Source organism: Lissotriton vulgaris, chromosome 11 (assembly GCF_964263255.1).
Source record: "Lissotriton vulgaris chromosome 11, aLisVul1.2, whole genome shotgun sequence".
Taxonomy (NCBI): Eukaryota; Metazoa; Chordata; class Amphibia; order Caudata; family Salamandridae; genus Lissotriton; species Lissotriton vulgaris.
The window spans coordinates 197,838,428-197,854,284 of record NC_141699.1 but is presented as its reverse complement, the minus strand read 5'-3'; the positions used below and the strand labels follow the sequence as shown (position 1 = coordinate 197,854,284).

General features: G+C 50.2%; 1 protein-coding gene across 2 annotated transcripts in view; it reads right to left on the bottom strand.

The window, feature by feature from the left end:
- ACACB (acetyl-CoA carboxylase beta) overlaps positions 1-15,857 on the bottom strand; it is a 1,895,698-nt gene that overhangs the window by 1,101,393 nt on the left and 778,448 nt on the right. For both annotated transcript variants that reach the window (XM_086943101.1, XM_086943102.1), the window contains one exon: positions 8,841-8,948. In XM_086943101.1, coding sequence (XP_086799227.1) covers positions 8,841-8,948 — 108 coding nt within the window. The remainder of the gene's footprint in view (positions 1-8,840; positions 8,949-15,857) is intronic.

Genomic DNA, 15,857 nt, shown 5'->3' with positions numbered 1-15,857 from the left:
ACTCCCAAAGAGGCAGTCTGATCGAAGGATCGATGGCCATGTTAAAGTGCTCAGGATACCAGACTCTTAGTGCCCAGTCCGGAGCCACAAGAATGACTTGGGCCCGTTTGCTATTGATCTTCTTTGGCACTCGGGGCAGAAGTGGTATAGTAGGAAAGGTGTATAGAAGACCGCAACTCCAATCGCAACGAAAAGCGTCGCCTAGCGAGTGCCGCCTTGGATATTCGAAAGCGCAGAACTGCTGACATTGCGTGTTCTCTTCAGTGGCAAATAGATCTAACCAAGGCTCTCCCCACTGCTGAAAGAGTCCTTGCACCACCTCTGAGTGAAGAGGCCATTCGTGATCCATCATGCACTGGCTTTCAATGAACCTGCCAGGTGTTGAACCACCAGGGATACACCCTGATGTTCCAGCCATGCCAAAAGGCAGACAGCCTCTTGATATAGGGTCTACCACCCCACCCCGCTCTGTTTGTTGCAGTACCACATGGCAGAGGTGTTGTCCGTGAACATCTGCACTAATCTTCCTTTGACAGAAGGAAAGAATGCTTTTAGTGCAAGACGAATCGCCCAGAGCTCCTGAAGGTTGATTTGGAGCTCAGACTCCGCTGGAAACCAGAGGCTTCTGATCTCCGTCTCTCCTGTGTGGCAGACCCATCCCAGAAATGATGCATCTATCACCACTGTGAACACTGGTTGGGGAAGGGAAAGGGATCTGCCGTTGACCCAATCTTGATTCGTTAGCCACCTCTGCAATTGCTGTGCAGTGCCCTCCGAGATCTGGACGCAATCTGAAAGATTCCCCATATCCTGTGCCCACTGGAACTTCAGGTCCCACTGCAGAGCTGGCATATGCCACCTGGCATGATCCAACAGCAGGATGCAAGAGGCCATGAGGCCCAGCAGCCTCAGGGTCATTCGGACCGAATCCCGGGATAGAGGCTGAAAGATCAGAATCATAGCCCGAATATCCCAGACTCGCTGCTCGGGAGGATAAGTCCGAAACTGCATTGTGTCCAGAACCACTTCTGAGAGGCAATCAGGTGTGACTATGGCACGTTGATAGTGAACCCCAGCTAATGCAGGCGGTCCACCATAGTTTGGAGGAGGGAGACGACAGCCTGGGGCAAGTCCACCTTCAACAGCCAGTCATCGAGATAGGAGAAGACTGGACCCCCTGAACTGCTCAGATGAGCTGCGACCACCACCATCGCTTTTGTGAACACCAGAGGGGAGCTGATAAGGCCAAAGGGCAGCACGGTAAACTGAAATGCTCGTAGCCTACCGTGAACCGTAGGTAACACCTGGGGGCTCGCAGGACGGGGGAGTGGAAATAGGCGTCCTGCAAGTCCAATGCTACCATCCAGTCTCCAGGGTCGAGGGCAGACAGAACCTGAATCTACATCTTGAAATTCTCCTTTCAGAGGAAGCGGTTGACGTCACTGAGATCCAAGATAGGACGCAGGCTTTTGTCCTTCTTGGGCACTCGAAAGTAGTGGGAGTAGCAATCAAGACCTACTTCTGGCACAGTGAAGCACTCTATGGTAGCTTGACCAAGAGAGCCGTAACTTTATGGCGAAGAAGGGCCCAGTGATCCTCCGATATACAATTGAATGGAGGTGGCATGGATGGAGGTGAAGTCTCGAAGGGGAGGGAGTAGCCCCTCTGGACTATCTGCAAAACCCACTGGTCTGATGTGATATTCTGCAAGTGGGGGAGGTGATAGGGAATCCTGCTGCCCACTGGCAACTGGTGGCCCTGGAGGGTCAGACTAGGAGGCTGCAGCAGAGAGGGCACTGGAGGACTGGCCCGCCTGCTGCCCCTACTTCCCCCCCCCCCCCCCCCCCCCGAACCCATGACGCTGGGTCCTGCGTCCCTGGCCGCAAAGAGGCTGAACAGTTTGCGCAGCCCTGTGGCTCTGGGCGGAACGTGGTGGGGCACCCCTTCCGTAACCACAAAAGGGGCATAAAAGCAAACTGCAAGGTGCGAGAGGTGGTAGGAAGGCCCAAGGATCTGGCCGTAGCCATAGACTCCTTTAAGTGCTCAAGCGCATTTTTCGCTTTGTCACTAAACAAAACAGTCATTGGAATTCGCCCAAAAAGCCAGTGGACCTCAGCCAGGAGTAGCGTCTCAGGTGTTGGGAGAGAAAAATGGGGTCGCCTGGGGCCGGGTGGTGGCATCTGGCAATCATCCTATTCACAGGTGCCCCTGTGCTGGGCTTGGACCAAATGCCCAGAAGCATGTCAGTGAGGGCAGGAGGGGCTCCAAAAAGGCTGCTGCTGGTTGAAGCACCTCGGTCAGGAGGTTAGTCCTGACCGTCACTATAGGAAGCTCGAGGTTGAAGGCCTCAGCCGCCCTACGCAACACCACTGCGTATGATGCACACCTCCTTCATAGCCATGGTAAGGGTAGAAAGCATGCCAAGGCCTGGAGAAGGGTCCAGATCACCGAGGGGGAGGATGGCCTTGACGTCGGTTGGAGACACAACCAGTGTCGGAAGGTGCGGAGGTTTCATCAATGGAATCGATGCCGGAGAAGGTGTCATAAGGTCGACCGGTGCCAATCCCGATCCAGATCTGGAACCTTGGGCGCCCTGCGAAACCGGGGGCAAAACCACCGGCATCAACGGCCTAGAACCCCAAGCCGAGTCTGCGGGGACCGAAGGCACGCTGGCGGAATAGGGCTGCCTAAAGATGGAGTGAAGGGCTTCGTAAAAGCTACAAAGATGGGCATAGGTCGCTCCGGATCCTGGGAATGGAGGGAGGCTTGGAGTCGATCCAACAGTCTCTACGGGCAGAGCCGGACAACTACCTTCCACATCGTGTGGGCAGACAGATGGGGAGAGCGCAAAGAGCAACAGTTCTTCTTCCCCATTTTTTTTGTGCTTCGACGTACCCGGAGACGAAGACTTTGTCAAAGAGTGGTGGTGGTGGCTCCGCGACCTCTCTCTCCACCGGGACCTCAAGCGACGCAGAGCTGACTGCCGGGCCACCAGAAGCTTTCGGGACCGCTCCCGCAAAGACTTCGGGCCATGGCCCGACAGTCGGAGCACAACTTTGGGTCGTGGTCGAGCTCCAAACACCAGAGGCACACTAGATGAGGATCCGTCACCGACATCAGCTTGTGGCAGAAGCCACAAGGGCTGAAGCCAGTCCGCCGATGTGACATCCCTGTGCATCAGGAGTCAAACGACGCGACAAAGAAGTCGACAAAAGTAAAAAAAAAAAAGAGTAAAAAAATGACTAGAGGTACCACTCTCTCCGGATCTGCGTTGGCTGGCGTGGAAAAAGAAAGAACCAACATCAGCGCGCCGGGGCAGCGTCTAAGTAGATGCCGCAACATCATTCCGGCGATCACGATGCCAAAAACAAACGCGGAGTCGACCAACGCCACCTACCGACATGCAGGGGTACTGCTGAAGAAAAATTCTCCGGATCCAGGCTGACACCTGGGGGTAATTCTAAGGTGAGGAATCCATTACTAATAGTCTGTTTCAGATTAGGGACAACTGCCCATTGACCAAAGAACAGCAATAGCAACCATAGTTACTACCCAGGCAAACCCCCTCTCTCGTGGAGTTCATACCGTCCAATCTCCCTCCTGAACGTGGAAGCTAAGATACTAGACAAAATTCTAGCAACGAGACTCGGAAATGTAGTAACAAAAATGATTCATCCAGACCAGTCTGGCTTCATGCCACATTGTAGAACCCTTTTGAATCCTCATCGTCTCTAGAGGGTCCTGATCCAGACCGAGTCAATGCCATCAGATGCGACAATGCCATTCAATAGCATACATTATAAATATCTGTTTGACGTACTCACCAGGGTAGGATTTGGGCCCAACTTCTGCCAATGGGTGCAGGTCTTATATGAGGATCCCCTAGCCCAAGTGAGAGTAAATGATGCCATCTTGCGGGTGTTCAAATTAGGCAGAGGACCGCAACAGGGATGTCCTCTCTCTACAATTACATTTGCACTGGCCCTGGAGCCGCTTGCTATGTGGATCTGAGGTGATCAACTAGTCAAGGGGATTTCCATGCCCGAAGGCATATCTCTTAATGCAGACGACATTCTACTATATGTTACCCATCCAGAGTTTGGTAGCCAATCAAAATACAAAATGAATTGATCTAAGTGGCTGATATACCCACTCTCAGACTCCCAACGGATTGCAGTGGAAGATGGCTTCCGCTTTTTGGGCATTCGGATTACTAGAAACCCAAACAAATTCCTCAAACTACACCTGCACCCTCAATTGGAAAGACGCACGCTGCCACTCACGCTGCCGGGAAGGGCTGCGCTCAACAAAACGATGACCCTCCTACGTCTCTTATATGTATGGCAAAACACATCTTTCCCAATTGCCACAGACATATTCCATTGAATAGAGCGGGAAGTTAGAACGCTGCTATGGCAGGGAGCGGCACCCAGAATAGTGCTCCGCAAACTGCAAAGAGGACTGTATGATGGAGGATTGGGGATGCCTGATGCCAGCTATACTACTGGGCGACACAGCTCACTGTTATCAATGACTGGGTCTATACGGATCAGCAGGAGACAGCCTATAGGGTTGACAGACATGTAATGGGCAGTGGTAATTATGAGGCAATCTTTTATCAGATAAAGTACAAAAATATACTGCCCCATCACACTTGTTCAGTGGTCAGGGCCTGGCAGGAGCAACCACTTCCCTGGGATGGCGTAATAGGTTAACAGAGAAGACCCCCCCTTATGGTGCAGTGATATCTTGAGAAAAGTAAGAAGCCTGAAGGGGTTCCAACATTGGGGGGCACTTGGGATTGATCACTTAGAGGACATCTGGAGGGGACAGGCCATAATACCATTTTCAGACCTCGCAATGGAATATGAGCTGTCAGAGAAAGAAAGGTACAAATACATACAACTTGATCACTCACTACGACAACATGTAAGCGAAGGGGACACATTGCCACGCCGGTCCCCTTTGGAAGATAGGCTCATAACTGACTCACTGCCCAAAAAAGCCATATCTTTGACATACAAGAAGCTACTAAACAATTTCCCCGATGTACTATCAGCCCTCCGTCAAAAATGGGTGGAAAACATAGGGGATATGGATGATGAAGAATGGACCAAAGCAATACAAGCCCCAAGAAAAATTGCAATTTGGACCCTGTTTAGGCTGATTTAATTAAGGATCCTCCATCACTCCTATTACAACCGGACCCTTCTCTTCAGAACAGGGAAAGCATCCACTCCACTCTGCTTATGAAAATGTAGTCTGGACGCCACTTTCTACCATATATTATGGGACTGCCCGATCATCCAGACCTTCCGGCACCAAATCACAACTATAATGGCCCAAGTCAAATCTCACAAGTTCGAGTAAACACAAGAGAAATAATTTTAAATATCTCAGAAGACCCTCGCCCAAGGCATCTTCAGATCTGGGTCGTTCTAGCTCTGGGGGTAGCTAAAAGAAATGTAGCCAAGTCATGGGGGGAATAAGACCCACCAGCGGTACAACAGTGGAAGACTGATCTAGACTGGTGAGTAAGTAAATTATAAAGGGAGAGGATGCCCGCAGAAGTGGAAAAAAATGTGGAGACCATGGAATCCCACAGGGGACCTTAAGATCTCAGTGTGAAATGCAAACATGTATGTAGGCCAGGGCAAGACTGTACTAGAATTTGCAACTCAGACATTCAAATGTAAACTGCCAGTTAGTTCCTAATATGCTATTCTTTTAAAGCTCTATTTGTTATGAAAGGTAAGGAACAAATATACATGAGGCCATGTATTGAGCATAATGATGCAAATGTTAAATAAAAAGAGTAAAAAAATAAATAAATGGCTGAATATTCAATATGGTGGGGCACTACACCAAAAACTCTGGATGTCTGCGTTCACAGGACAGTAACATGGTCGTGTGGGAGAATTACAAAGTAGCTATTTCGAAATTACAACTTATTTATCAACATCTTACTGTTAATTAAGGCGCTCTTTAGCAGATTCAATGTGACATTATCATGGTTAGTATGAGTGGGGAAACACTCCAGACTGAAATGCAAGGTCCAGGAAATGGAGCACTATTACTATGTTGCTCAATAACACTTCACTTTATATTGGCTACAACTCAATTATCACGCGCCACACTTATGGGTAGAGAAAGAACAGCTGGCGAATGTCATGCTACAAACTACTTCGCTACTCCACTACTGAGACCTACTCTTTAAATCCACATACTTCACTGAACACACTGGCTATCTGGAAATCCAGCAGAAGGGCAGGTCTTGCCCAACTCTATACAATCAATGTACGACATGATAACCTTTTACATTAGTATCCCTTATGCATGATAAAAACCATTAAAGAATTCTGGATACCATGAATATGCAGCATCTAAAGAACATTTTTACAAAGGAAGAAAATACTAAAATCGAGCAATTCAACATTTCTAGCTCTCCCACCAGGATGCACACCATGGCATATGGCTACCATCTAAAGTAGCCCCTGCCAGTCTCCCCAAGTTACCAAGGTTTACTCTGATTCAACATATGATTGCTTCAACCAGTTGTAAAGGCTTTGTTGAAAGACAATATCACTTATACATAGGAGCTAGTGTAGCCATAGCTCAACCCAGCAAGACAGCGATGGGAACTAGACTCTGGATACATCATAGAGAATGAGACATGGGTATAAACAATTACATTATAATTTAACAAGATTTTATGATCCCCCTCTTAAAACAGATCCTAATATCAGCCCAACATTGTATTCTTGTACACAACCCACTGCTAATTTTTTATAACTTGCTTGGGAATGCTACAAGAATCAAAGATGTTGACCTCACAGTATTAGGTAGCTAACTACAATGAAGATTCTACAATATAAATGCAGACTAGCAAAGGCCTGGCTCTGTGGCCTCTTGCCTTCAAGAAAGGTTTGGATGAATGACATCAAATGCTGAAATGACCTTCCAGAAACCTCTGCATCCCTGAAGCACAAAAGACATGAGACCACCTCCGGTATTACCTAACCAATGAGCTTGTGATAACTCCATCCTCACCAAATACGTCATATAAAATGACAACGTTAGGCAATGTCCATAGATGTTAATACTACATATTTAGGCTTTCCTGTTTCCAGTTTCTATTTTTGGTAAATTCTGGTGGGGTTTTTCAGTGTTTTCAAGTGATTTCAATACCTTAAAAACTGTGGTTATCAGTGGTTACACATTTTCGTATCATTAAAAATGGCAGAAGCAGTGCTTTTCCGGTGTTTATGGAATGTCTTGCTTTTATTATTGCTTGCTTTCTGCACTGATAACGCATGGTATATAGGCAGTGTATGTATAGTGTATATGAGGTCCAAATAGATTTTTGTAAATTAAACTTATCGTAGTACACCATACAATATTTCTTCAGTGAGTCTTTGGTCATGTGCGCTCGCTCTTTCCTTCCCATGTAAACATCTGTCAAAAGGCCCCCTCAACATTGGCACTTGAGATGGACAACGCCAAAACAGCCAGTACACAATTTGTTAACTCTGGCCACTGACATAGCTTTCCATGCCAATACTGGTTCACTTGAAGATTGCGATTCTTAGGAAAGGTTCTGCAACATCTGCGCTGATCTGGGTGCTTATGCCCTTAGGGTTATTGAAGCAGTCAAAAATGAAGCAGCACTTTTGAAACTACGGAGGAAATTCCCCTTTACAGACGGGATCTATAACTTGTGCAGAGTACCACAGTGAGGTATCATTGACTTCAAATGTCATGGTTAGCGAAGGGACATTTTATTAATAGTAGTTGTAGTTGTAATGGTGATGAAGGTGGTGGTCATAGTGATGTGGCAACGGTGATGGTGGTGATGATCGTGTGGGGTAATAGCAATGGGTACAGTGTTAATGGCAAATACTGGGGTGGTAATGGTAATGACAGGGTGGGTAGAGAAGGTACGTGAATGATTGGCAAATAACTGAATTTGTCATGATTAAGTAGTAAAATAGTCCCTCATGCACTGTAATGCAACTACAGAAGACGGACAGAGACACCAATCAGCCAACAACATATGGTGAGATAAGTATTCCACTGTTTACTAGCTACAGCGTGATCTACATATAAACTAAAGAACTGGTAACAAATGGTCTTCTTTCAGTTTCAGTGGTATGTAGCCAGACCTAAAAAAAAACACACAAATACCAAAATCTCCATGTCTGCAAAATCAGAATGCGAAAAGACTGTCAGAGATGAACTGGCAACTCAACAACTTAGTAAACTGATCCTCACAGGTGGCAAAAACACCAAATTACAGGAAAAGTAAAGTGTCTGAATACAACAGTGCTTGGGTATGAGCTCTTAGCAGAACTTGCACAGCTTCTTTTCTTCTTTGCTTTTTCAGGTCATTTGAGATTCTGTTTCCAAACATATCATAAAGGAAGTGATATATTATCAAAAATCAACTTCACATTTTTAAACTAATTACCCCAACAGCCAAGTGTAAGTGAGCTGCCACTTTAAGGAAGGAAACCACTGAAGTATTAGCAAATTGAAAAATTGTGAGATTCTTTTGCACCAAAACAAAGGAAAAATATAATGGTCTGCTCAACGCTAGTGGCAAAAAAAGTGCTTAAGAGTTGTGGGTTCTTTTGTGGAGAATATAATCTATTGTTTTTGAAAAAAAACTGTTCTTGATTTCTCAGCATGGAAGCATTACTCAAGTAACCTCGGTTGTAAGATAAAAATGATACATGTACACAGCATACTCCTATGTAAACGTTTCTTAGGCTGTGGTCCTTATTACCAGTAACAATTTACACACTTCTTAAGAGAAATAACGTGACATTGAATATTCTTACCTTCGATTGAGAAAATGCTCTAAACATTGGCACCAGCTCTTCATCTTCGATATGATCACTTGATTTAATAGCTACATTTAAAATATGGATTGGTTCTTCTCTCACGCTCTGTAAACAGAAGGCTCTAATTAAATTTACAGTTAGTATGAATTTAATAGAAACTCAAAACATTTTACTAAACACATTTAAATGTAGGACTCTCTTTACTGGCATGTTGAACACAACCAGTGCCACAGAAAACTGAACACCAAAACTAATCTTAGGCACATCAGTATAAATCCACAGTGCTTTATTTGTTAGAGTAAAAGAAATGTTGGTTTGTACCACTAACACTTTCTCAAACCCGAAGCATACTTAACTGACAAAGTATCCTTTTAAGTCAGGGAACTTTTAGTTAAAGCTGACAACAAGTAGTGTGTTTGAGGAGTAGCTATATGTCTCACTCTGGGATTTCATTCCACAGTCCAAACCAAACTGACAATAAGACATTTTGGGATTGAGACAATTTCAATAATGTGAGAAGATAAAGAAGACAACGGAGGACTGCAGTCCCAAAACCTCTGTCAGGAACAGCATCGCTCTATACCCAGTTGAGTTTACTGAAGTTCTGCATGTTTACTGAAGCCCATGTTACAGTCTTAGTGGCAGATGGGACGTCATCTGCATCAAGCAATCATTTCCTTTCCCCTCATTCTGAAAGTGATTTACCATATCAGTGACCATGTGATACAAGTTATCCTCAAGGCACCAGACGGGATAACCTTACAGACGATTTAAATATCCATAATGCAAGTATTCAGCAGCTAAAAAAGTGTTTAAGGATTGTAAACTATTGATTGAACCGAAGCACAAGTTACTACTTGTGTAACGATATATCTGTAAGAGACATTAGTTAGTGACAGATTCCTTACCTTGGAATATCCCCAGGCGTCAGACTGGATCCGGAAATTTTTGCGTAGCAGGATCCTTGCGCGTCGGTAGGCGTCGTCTGCGGCTCCGCGTCTGTCGTCGGCTTCGTGGGCGCCGTGATGACTTCGTCGGAGTACTTAGACGCCGCCTCCGCGTGCTGACGTCAGTTCTTAGACACAGCTTTTCCGCGCCATAAACGCAGAGCTATGCCAAAAACCAACACTGGTGCCATGAAACTAGGGCCCTGAAAGGGGATGACCTTAACCCTAGATATCGGTTTGCAGAAACGGGGAGGATGGGTGGGTCGGTAAGGAATCTATCACTAACTAATGTCTCTTACAGATATACTGTTACACAAGTCGTAACTTGTGCATCTGAAAGAGACACGTTAGTGATAGATTCCTTACCTTAGAATAGATACCCCAGCAATACCAACCCCAGTGGTGGGTCTGTGAACCAATAATCACACCAGAAAGTCCTGGAGGACGGAACGGCCAAAGAAGCCATCCCTCCGGACTTGGCTGTCCAGGCAATAGTGTCTTGCAAACGTGTGCAGCGAGGCCCACGTAGAAGCCTGGCAAATATCCTGCAAGGGCACTCCTCGGCCCAAGGCAGTTGCAGTCGCTGTGGCCCGAGTGGAATGAGCCCTCAGCCCAACAGGGTGTTCCTTCTTATCAAAGGAGTAACACGCCAGAATACACAAGATGATCCACAGCGAGATGGTCCGCTTGTGCACCGTTTTCCCCTTCTTAGCGCCCACTTAACCAACAAAGAGTTGGGCATCCACCCGGAACTGGCGTGTGCGATCCAGACAAAACGAGAGCGCACGTTTTGGTTCCAGACGGTGGAGCCTCTCTTCCTCTCTCGAGGGATGCGGAGGCGGAAAGATGGTGGGCTAGGTGATGGACTGCCCAATGTGGAAGGCTGTGACTACCTTTGGCAGGAAAGAGGGCCTTGTCCGCAACACAACCTTGTCCGGATGGACTGAAAGGAAAGGAGGTTTACAGGATAGAGCCTGGAGCTCACTCACTCTCCTGGCAGAGGTGATGGCTACCAGGAAGGCAGTCTTCAAAGTAAGAAGACGAAGAGGACAGTTGTTAAGTGGCTCAAAGGGAGCGCACATCAAAAAAGGTAGAACCAAGTTCAAGTCCCACTGAGGCATCACAAAGGGCACAGGAGGGAACGTATGCGTGATGCCTTTCAAGAATAGATTAACAATAGGGGACTTGAACAAGGAAGGTTGATCAGGCAGCCTCAAAAAGGCAGAAAGAGCAGAAAGGTAGCCCTTGATAGTGCCCAGAGCAGAGCCCTGCTGGGCAAGAGAAAGAAGAAAGAGAAGAACCTCAGAAAGAGGGGCAGAAAGAGGATCCACAGCCTTTGCTGTGCACCATGCCACAAATCTGTTCCACCTGCAGGCGTACACCGACTTTGTGGAGGGACGCCTGGCTGCCAGAATGATGTTACAGACTTCAGGAGGCAAGTCAAATGGCCTCAACTGTCGCCGCTCAATCTCCAAGCATGGAGGTGGAGACTGGACAGGTTCGGGTGGAGGACCGTCCCCTGCTGCTGCGACAGAAAGTCCCCCTGAAGAGGCAGACGAACCGGGGGATCGACTGACATACTGAGTAGCTCGGGAAACCAGTACCTTCATGCCACAAGGATGACTTGTGCCCGGTCGCGCCTGATCTTCAGCACTCTGGGCAGAAGTGGTATAGGCGGAAAGGCGTACAACAGACCGCAACTACACTCGCGACGAAAAGCGTCTCCGAGCGAGTGCCGACTTGGAAATTCCACTGCGCAGAACTGATGACATTGCGCGTTCTCTTCGGTGGCGAATAGATCTAACCAAGGCTCTCCCCACTGCAGAAAGAGACCTTGGGCCATGTCCGAGTTCAGACGCCACTCGTGATCCATCATGCACCGGCGGATGAGTTTGTCCGCCCTGGCGTTCAGAGAACCTGCCAGGTGTTGAACCACCAGTCACGCCCTGATGTTCCAGCCATTGCCAGAGGCGCAGAGCCTCCTGGCAGAGGGTCCACTAACCCACCCCGCCCTGTTTGTTGCAGTACCACATGGCGGTGGTGTTGTCCGTGAACACCTGCACTACAATCCCTCGGACAGACGGGAGGAATGCCTTCAGTGCTAGACGAATCGCCCGCAGCTCCAAAAGGTTGATATGGAGCTGGGACTCCGCCGGAGACCAGAGGCCTCTGATCTCCGCCTATCCCATGTAGCCTCCCCAGCCCTGGAGGGACGCGTCCGTCACAACTACGTGCTCCGGTTGGGGGAGGGAGTGGGATCTGCCGCTGACCCAATCGCGGTCCGTGAGCCACCACTGCAGCTGTCTCGCAGTGCCCTCCGACATCAGGTTATGGTCGGACAGGTTGCCCAAATGCTGGGCCCACAAACTTCAGGTCCCACTGCAGAGCCCGCATCCGCCAACGGGCGTGATGCACCAGAATGATGCAGGAAGCCATCAGCCCCAGAAGCCGCAGCGTCAACCTGACCGAAACTCGGGATAAAGGCTGGAAGATTGGAATCAGAGCCTTTATATCCTGAACCCGCTGTTCGGGTGGGTAAACCCGAAACTGTGCCGAGTCGAGAACCGATCCGATGAAAAGGAGCTTCTGAGAGGGACACAGGTGTGACTTCGGCACATTGATGGAGAACCCCAGCTGGTGCAAGAGGTCTGCCGTCGTCTGGAGGTGGTTGACGACTATCTGGGGCAAGCCCGCCTTCAACAACCAGTCGTCGAGGTAGGGGGAAAACTGAAACCCCTAGCCTGCGCAGATGAGCTGCGACCACCGCCATCACCTTCGTGAACACCCGTGGGGCGCTGGTAAGGCCGAAGGAGAGCACGGTAAACTGAAAGTGCTCGTAGCCTACCGTGAACCGCAGGTAACGCCGGTGGGCAGGCAGGACGGGGATGTGGAAATAAGCGTCCTGCAAGTCCAACGCTACCATCCAGTCTCCTGGGTCCAGGGCAGCTAAGACCTGAGCCAGAGTCAGCATCTTGAACTTCTCCTTCCGGAGGAAGCCGATGACGTTCCCTAGGTCATAGATAGGGCGTAGGCACCCTTTGCCTTTCTTGGGTACCAGAAAGTAGTGGGAGTAGCAACCACGTCCTACTTCTGGCCCAAGAACGACGCGCTCGATGGCCCCCTTGGCCAAGAGGGCCGAAACTTCCTCCTGCAGAAGCCGCAAGTGATCCCCCGATACGCAGTGGTGTTGCGGTGGCATGGCTTGAGGGGTCGTCTCGAAGGGGAGGGAGTAGCCCCTCCGGACGATCAGCAGCACCCACCTGTCCGAAGTGACAGTGCGCCAGTGAGAGTGGTGATGATGAACCCTGCCCCCCACTGGCGTCACATGGGCCGAGAAGCACGGACTAGGAGGGTTTAGCGGCGGATGCTGTGGGGGAAGGTGTGGACTGGCCTCGCCGTTGTCCCTGTCCGCCTCCACGGCGATTTCCACGGCCGGCACTGCGCTGGATTTTAGTCTGCGGCGTGTGGCTAGCAGCACGTGTGGGGACGCCCCTTCCTTGGCCACGAAAGGAGCGAAAGGCACCCGATTGCTGGCGCGGGGCCGAGAGGCCCAAGGACTTGGCCGTAGCCCTGGAGTACTTAAAGCGCTCAAGCGCATGGTCTGCCTGGTCGCCAAAAAGGCGACGGCCATCAAACGACATGTCCATCAGAGCGTTTTGGACATCTGCCGAAAAATTCGCGGACCTCAACCAGGCGTGGCATCTAACCGCCACCGTCGTTGCCATCGCTTTACCTAGTGAGTCGGTGATATCCAGCCCACACCGGATAGAATATTTGGATGCATCCCGACCCTCCACAAGGGCTTGGCCAACGGACACTCTGGCAGCACTTCTGCAACTGTCTCCCACAGAGAGTGGGTGTAGCGGCCCAAGAGGCATGCGGTGTTGGAAGACCGCAGTCCCAGACTAAGGGAGGAGAAGATCTTTTTTCCGTACTGCTCGTACCTCTTGGATTCTCTGTCCGGCGGAGCTGACGGGAACGCAGTCTGGGAATTGGAGGCTTGGATGACCAGACTCTTGGGGTGGGGTGGGTGGACAGGAAACATGGGTCGCCCGGGGCCGGGCGGTGGCGTCTGGCCACGTTCCTATCTACGGGCGAACCCGTAGCGGGCCTGGACCAAGTGCCCAAAAGAACGTCGGTCAAGGCCTCATTTAAGGGCAGCAGAGGCTCGGCCGAGCTTGACTGCGGTTTAAGGACCTCAGTGATGAGGTTAGTCCTCACGGCCGCGACGGGGAGCTCAAGGCCCAAGGCCTTGGCAGCCCTCATCAACACTACACTATAGGTTGCCCCCTCCTCCGAAGCCACGGTAGGAGGGGAGACAAAAACAGTGTCTGGAGAGGTGTCCAGGCCACTGGCCTCCCCAAGTTCCCCTGTCCAGTCCTCTTGAGACTGACACTCTTTGGTCAGAGGGTCCGCAGACCCCTCCCAATCCTCCTCATTGCCCATCTCCTGATACTCAGGGTTTTCAATCAATGGGGCCGGTTCATAGAAGTGAAAATCTCCATAAGCCGTCGAAAGCGGCGCCCAGCGGCGCCGTTCCGATGTCGGAACCGGAGCGAAGGAGGCATCGGGGGCGGCACCGCACGAGGACGGCGCCGGAGGCGACACCTGACGGACCGACGCCGGGGGGGGGGGGGGTCGTAAGGTCCACCGGCGACGATCCAGATCCCGAAGAAGGTCCAGTGGGGTCCCGCGGCACCGGGCACGAAGGCACCGGCGGCATCGGGACCGCTTGACCCTGCGGCGCCGGGCCCGAAGGGGCCGGCGGCGGCGGGGCCGAGGCACCCAACGGCATCAGGGCCGAAGCCCCCGACCCGCTAGGGGCCCCAGACGGGTCCGCTGGGCCCGAAGGCGCCGCGGAGCCCGTCGGAGGAGAGAGGGACCTCTTGGCCATGAGGAAGCGCTCGATCTCCGGCGTCGCGTCTCGCCCAGGGACCGGAGGGTGTGGAGCAGGATGCGACGCCCGCGACTCCGAAGGAGCCGCGTGGGAGGTGTCACCCGAACCCCCGGCCACATCGCGCGAGCGTCGGGGGGAGTCAGAAGAGCGATGACGCCTCTTCGACTTCTTGTGCTTCTTACCAGACGACGACTTCGACCCGGAGGAGTGGTGCCGACTCTCGGAACTGTGTTGGCTTCGAGCCCGCGACCTGTCCCTCGACCTCCCATGGGACCGGGACCTCTCACGGCGCGGGCCGACTGACTGAGTTCGATTCGCCTTCGGGACCACTCCCGCCTGGCTTTCGAAGAGTGGGCCCGGCAGTCGGAGCAGGCCTTGTCGTCGTGGTCGACGCCTAGACAAGTTAGGCACAGGTGGTGAGAATCCGTGACCGACATTGTGCGGTCGCAATCCTCGCAGTGCTTGAAACCAGGCATCCCTACGGCACCGATCGGAGTCGTAAGACTTCGAGAAATGATCAAAAATGATCCAAAAAAGTTAGTCAAATATTGACCAAGGGTTACTGCTTTTTCCAGATCTGCGCTTGCTGGCGCGGAAAAAAGAAGAACTGACGTCAGCACGCGGAGGCGGCGTCTAAGTACTCCGACGACGTCATCACGGTGCCCACGATGCCGACGACGGACGCAGAGCCGCCGCCGACGCCTACTGACGCGCAAGGGTACTGCTACGCAAAAATTTCCGGATCCAGACTGACGCCTGGGGATATTCTAAGGTAAGGAATCTATCACTAACGTGTCTCTTTCAGATATACTATGCATTCGCTAGCGGACCTATGCTATATACACGATGCTGTTAAAGGCAGGGGAAACCCAATCAACCCTTGTAGGCTTGGGCACAAAGTAGTTAAGGTCAAGGGGTGCTACAAGGGACTTATTTCAAACAGATTTCAAATCATTAATGAGTTGTACATACGTAACATACTCTTATGTATCCACAGGATAACCGTCTTATTTCAACTGTAACAAATATATTGGTGGAAGGCGAAAGGAACATATAGAGCAAGAATCGTATTGAATGTTCAAAAAATTTTCTCTTTACTGAAACAGAAGTAGGGAGACAGATACAAATAAAGTGAAGCAAAAAAGTCATGAAAAGAGATCAATCGAATTT